The 6,289-nt window shown below is 34.3% G+C and overlaps 1 protein-coding gene across 1 annotated transcript in view; it reads right to left on the bottom strand.

Moving 5' to 3' along the window:
* LOC111085433 overlaps positions 1–6,289 on the bottom strand; it is an 18,684-nt gene that overhangs the window by 3,611 nt on the left and 8,784 nt on the right. Inside the window, exons 2-4 of the mRNA XM_022383949.1 lie at positions 4,258–4,443; positions 2,239–2,371; positions 1,150–1,261 (exon numbers count right to left, since the gene is read on the bottom strand). Coding sequence (XP_022239657.1) covers positions 1,150–1,261; positions 2,239–2,371; positions 4,258–4,435 — 423 coding nt within the window. The 5' untranslated portion in view covers positions 4,436–4,443. The remainder of the gene's footprint in view (positions 1–1,149; positions 1,262–2,238; positions 2,372–4,257; positions 4,444–6,289) is intronic.

The raw sequence follows: 6,289 nt of genomic DNA, 5'->3' as shown, positions 1-6,289 counted from the left end.
ATTACTAACTGTTGGGTAACTCTAATCGAATAATGCACTCACTGTTCCAAAGTGTGAAGCGCAATTTTTTGGCAACAGGACTCAAACTGGAGATCCTCTGATTCATAGTCCGGCGCGCTAACTATAAGGCTATGCATACCCAACTCAAGATTCAGGTATAGCCATCTCTAATTGAGAGCTGTTGACCAGAGGGATTTCAACCAGTCAACAACACCAACCGCGTATGCCTCTATTCTTAACCAAGAAGCGAGACTGACTGTCACAATCATAAAGTCTCCATAGCTGATAGTGTGGAGCGTGTTCAGCGGCAAATCGCGACTCGCACCTTGGATCTTCCAATACGCATCTCGGCACGCCCAGCCACTAGTAGACAGAAGAGTAGCTGGTAAATTAAAGTTCTTCAGTTGAAGCTACTTAAGCAGGTGAGTTAAAAACAACTTAGTGATCGTTATATTTAACCTGAAAACATATTCGATGAAATATAAAAAGTTAGTCACATTATAAAAACGCCTACAGTATTCATATAAATAAACATTAATATTATATAATAAAAAACAACTAATAACAACAGCCGTTTTCAGCATAAAACATCAATAATTTTGTTACAGATGTTTTATAAGAAAGCTAGCAAAGGACATAGTTGTTAATTCATTCCTTTAGTGTGTTTTTTTTTTTTCGTCCCCAGATGGATCAGTGGTAAGTTTACGAACTTACAAGTCTTGTGTTCGATTCCCCGGGATGGACGAAGCGCAGACAGTCTATTACGTAGTTTTGCGCTCAACAAACACCTTTTTGTTTTTACGAAAACAGATGACCTGCAAATATGATATAGTTTTCTCTAGATGTTTTATTTAATACAATCTTTTTCATGGTTTGGCTGGTGTTAAACATGTTAAGATCTTACGTGCACAAGAACAAGTACAATAAAATTCACATAAGTTTTTATCGGTTGTAGTAAGTAAGACTTTTGTTTACTTTTACTCACAACGTTTCACCATCAAAAGTTTTACTATGCACAACCGATAAGAATTTGTGTGAATTTTAAAAACATAGTTCATTCTACTATTTAAGTACAGTAAAAGTTAGATAGCTGATACTTTATGAAGTCGCATAAATACATATTCAATCATGCAATGTATTTTCACTTACCTGTTTTTCTTCGGTCGCAACCAGAATAATGATATCGTTACCACAATGGCCAAGTTTCCATATTTTGCGCAGGTTCTCGGCAAATTCAAACACAACCTTCATCTGAGGTTCACTAAAAGAAAAGACACAACGAATACAAACATGTTTCTGCTGCTTTAGCACCCAAACAGTTTTTATTTATAGTTGTCAAAAGACAGCCGTCGCCTGTGAGGTATTCATAACAAAAGTCACTTAAGTTTCAGAACCAGTTGCATGGAGAAAGGGTTCTTCTGACATTCTCATATCACAAAACTGAACTACCCATAACTCTAGTTGCCAGGAAGTTTCTTTAACCAATGATTCTTATAACAAGGAACAAAACTTATTCTAGTCCGTGAACTTAGTTCCGAAGTAAGAAATGTTAACAGTGTGTTATATTGACGAATAATGTTTACCTATATATACATGTACCTAGAACTCGGTGAAGAGCGTTCCCTTGTGGCGGTCAAAAATATAAAATAACTTACATATCTGTCTCTAGTCGTCTGTACAAGTATGCTTGCGTAATATTGCCCGTATAATGAAATATTTCTACCATGACTATTTCTCATGCTTGTTATACAGGCTTAAATCACATGTTTTGTTTTATAAATTTGTGTAAAATTCTGTTTCTCCTGTAAACAGAAGTTAGTTGTTCGCATTTTGTTATATAACTTACGTATTGTATACTGTAACATCTTAAGTTACGCCACTATTTAAAAGTAAGTTCTTTTTAAACGGCCTTATTTGTGGACTTCAATGACAAGAGAGCCTCTACATAAAAGAGCTTACTCGTTCATAAGCAGGATTGAAAATGAAATTATCAACATAAAAACGCTTACAGCTGAAAGGACAGAACGTCTCGAAACCCGGACCATTTGATCCGCAGCCCGACACGCTAATTACTAGGCAAAGCCCAGTTCTTATTAGTAAGCAGAAGCCGCAGCTTAACCAAGTCATTTAAGCACAAGATTTGTTGCTTAAATTATAAAACACATAAAAAAGAACTATCGTTTCGTTATGTTTTGAGTTTCATTTCAGTTTTATTGAAAATTAAACACCCTGACGTACTTGTACGGACGAAACATCTTCTTCATCAGGGCTACTCCGACGGTGAATCCTCCGACTGATTGTTCTGGACACTGTTGGCAGACACAAACAGTTATCTTCTGGGTCCGAATCATGATTTCGTTAAGCCTGTCAGCTGATTGAAAAGAGAACTATTATTATGAAATCAGTATTTAAAAACTGCCGCATAAAAACCAAAACATTTTTATTTTTAACATTCTTCCCCATTGATGTAGTACCAACTGTATTTTCTTCTAGGTAGGATTCTTTTAGATCAAATTTCTACATTGGGAATTCCTCGCTAAATTTTCATATTATCCTTTTATGAAAGATTCTGAGCCTTTGGGAAGATTAGTAAATGATGATTCACTAGTATGTAAACGAATGATTAATTCTTAACATCATGTTTTGATTTCAAGCATACGCTGTAGACGCGTGACACTATCCTGTACACCTGAGACAGTATAAACTCAAAATATTCAGCTACTGTGTAGAATTAAAAATTAGCTGGAACACAAAATAAGTAATTAGAAAATAATAACCTGAGTATTTTTGGAAGGTAGGCATCGTCTCTATAAGAATGAAATGGGAATGAGAAGAAAGTTTGAAGTTTAGTGAGATGATTTTTCAGTGCCGTATCAGGTATGTATAGCAGGTGTCCATGATAAATGGAATTATTTAGGTTGGCTTTCATGGTCATTTGTGTTTTTTTGTTATCATCGTGGAGTTGGAATGCCAACCTTAGAACACTGGTGATTTATCTTTAATAACCTATTGAACACACATGTACTCGTAGTTTTTGTTTTAAGTTGTTACCACATATGGGGCTTATGAATAGAGATTAGGGCACGACTTGGCCCTGTGGTAGAGCTATGGATTTATTAGCTGGCGAGCCAGGTTCGAATCCATGCAAATATCACAAAATATTCTCCTCACTTTAAGGTGATATGCGTTATGAGAGTGACAGCCAATCCCTTAGTGTGAGTGGTGGATGGTAGGGTGCAGCTGCTGACTGGCTTCCTTCTTATCAATAGATCAAAATTATGCACGGTGGCAGATAGCCTTAGTAGCTTTGTTTAACATTAAGAAATGTTAAATACAATGAACTAATACATTCTAATCGTTACAGGTTTCTTTTAGATTGGTAATTTAAATTCGTTATACTATTCGTTAAGTTTGATTTCAATCTATATAGGTAGATTTCTGAGATCGAAAGTTACTAATGATAAAAACTGACGGTGTTCCCTTACAAGATGGATAGTTTTACTCCTTCAGATACCTGTCTCATTAGTTTTATTTAACAGCCTAATTCTAAACACAACATTGTGTTGTTTTACATTATGAACTTGGAAGAGTTTACATCAAGTGTTTTGTAGGTAATGAAATTTTAACTGTTTTACTAGATTACTCGAGAAATGGTGAATGTAATTAATTAAGTTTTTGCACGCCATAATACAAGTGTATTTTTCACCTGGCGTAAGATAGATCGTGAGGTAGAGATCTATTGTATCTCATGAAACAGGTAAGATAAACAAACATAACAGAAAATGGGAATGAAAGATTTGATCAGGACGTTTCAATACGTCTTTTTTTATAACTTCACTGAATTATCCGTGCAAACAAAATTTTCTTAGTGTAATGATTTAGTTAGATGTGTAATAAATATTAACAGATTAAACTTACACTAGTAATGAATTTAAAAAAAAGCTTTGTTTGTTTTCATTAGAGCAAAGCTACATTGGGCTACCTGCTGTGTTCAATGCGGGAAATCGAACCCCGTATTTTAACATTGTAAGAAATACTTCATATACAATTCCCAAGATGTCACCTCACTACCTACTACCAATGTACTTCTTCACAAACGGTTAACCAGAAAAACAATTTTTGCCTCTTATTTAAAAATACTGTTAGGCTAAATAATGATGAATATTAGACAACTAAAACGAAACCTGGAATATATTTATTTACAAAATTACATACATCTATATGTAAAAGTTAATTTTCCTAATTTATAATTTTCACCTTGATACTTCAATAAAATGCTGTCAGGGTCGCAGATGAAGGACTTCTGAGGACGGTTGCACTTCTGCGGATCTGTAAGAGGGTTGGGATAACTGGTAACTGTCCATATGTCCTCGTCAGCAACAGTCAAGATCATCAACAAATTTGTCACAAGGAAACAGTACAGCGTGGCGACCATTTTCAGATCTACAGTACATCAAATATATATATATGCATAAAACATACATTTTCTTGGTTTTCATTAACTATAACGTGATTATAATCATGGTTATTAATTTTATATGTTATAACTTTTTGATGTTATTGATGGGTAGTTTTTTAGTTAATGTGTATATTTTCACATAGTTTTGGGTCTGCAGTCACGTCTTCAACCAGTCTTTGACAGCACGTTGCAGTAAAGTTTCTGGTGTGTTACAGGATAAAGCACGCGAGTTCCTTACACCCTTTTCATTTATTCAATAAAGCACAGGTTCAATGTTTCTAATTTAAAGCCCTTTCTTTTTAAGATCGACTGCATCAAAGTAATTTTTTCAAAGGTTCAGTAATGGTTTTTTTTTTAAACCTCTTCCAAAGATTCGTCCCAGTTATCTTATTTTTATAGTTTGTTTGGTATAAACGAAGCAAGCACAAGTGAGCACTTTGGAAAATACTCTGGAATTGTACCAAAACTGATATATAACTGACATATGTAAAAAAGACAGTTCCTGAGATCGACGTTCAAGTATTTCAGGAGACATAACGTTTGGTGAAAACGTAAGAAACGCCATTAGAGGAGAGATATGTGTAAATAAAACAATTTTTGTGCAATGATGGTTAATAATGAGACTACAATTAAACACTGAACAGTAACAAAGCACCAAATAAACTTTTACAAAGATATATGAAATGCGACCGCATGTTAACAAGGTATCCTCTCTCTTTCATTTCTTTGACACAAAACCCGTAGTAAAATCTGGTAAGAGAAGTTGGATTGAAATATCCCGATCACCCATACTGTATCTAACTGTAATTCCTTTTTGAAAGCCCGTATAGCGAGCTTCTCTCTTCGTAACATCTTGACTCCAACTAGATGGTGGTTAACGAAAGAAGCATCATTATGAGAAGGTTCGGGCTTATGTCTTTTCTTCTGCTTGATATGTTTCATAAACACCTTAGGTAACCTCTTAATCGATGTCGTTAAAAATTACAAGTTATTTTTATAGATTATTATTTATTTATGATGCATACCTTCAGAACTTTGCCGCATAAAGTACCCTACCCAAAGGTGTAGTGGAGTGAACATGGGGTGCCTGTATTTTTTTTTTTTTAGCCTGAACACCGTACTGCCACTGTTTTGAACGAATCCCACCTATCACGATTATGCAATAAATTTCGCGTTCCGGCACTTCTTTATTTAGCACTATACCACTGCTCCTATACTAAGGTAAGAAGTGTCACTCCAAGAAAGTAGTGCCAGTCTTCTTTACAAATATTTATATTAATCCGTAGGTAGAAGTCACGAGAAGAGATGAGAAGACTTAACTATTCAAAAGTTTTGCATCGGTATTAAAATTACAAATATAATTTAAGACAGCCTAAAATTCTTAGCGTTTAAAATAGAAACCAAATAAAATTATAATAAGCAGAGAAAGCAAATAAAGTAAATTATGTTACGTTTTGGGAGATAACAAATTTAACGTTATTGAAAACTGTTTGTGGTGGGGTTATAGTTGGCTACATCAGTCAAATACTAATCCATAATGTAACTGAGGCATTCTTAAAATCAATTGTAGTGTTTTCACCTTGCAATGTTACTCTTGATATTCATCCATGCTGAACATCCATATTCAGCTAGTTCTAATTGTTTTTCCACAGTTTTTAAAAGTTGCGCCTACGTTGCACATAATATAATTACTAATTATTCTCACTTTACCAACCCCTTTTCTTAATATCTTTAACAAATTTTCTTCAGGATAATGCATTACTGTAAATCAGTTCATCCTAAAAGTTTTTTTTTTATTTTGACTAGTGTTTGTTTGTTTTAATTATGCAC

The sequence above is a fragment of the Limulus polyphemus genome, unplaced genomic scaffold (genome assembly GCF_000517525.1).
Source record: "Limulus polyphemus unplaced genomic scaffold, Limulus_polyphemus-2.1.2 Scaffold386, whole genome shotgun sequence".
Lineage (NCBI taxonomy): Eukaryota > Metazoa > Arthropoda > Merostomata > Xiphosura > Limulidae > Limulus > Limulus polyphemus.
The sequence above is the reverse complement of the archived record's forward strand: the minus strand, read 5'-3'. Positions and strand labels throughout refer to the sequence as shown.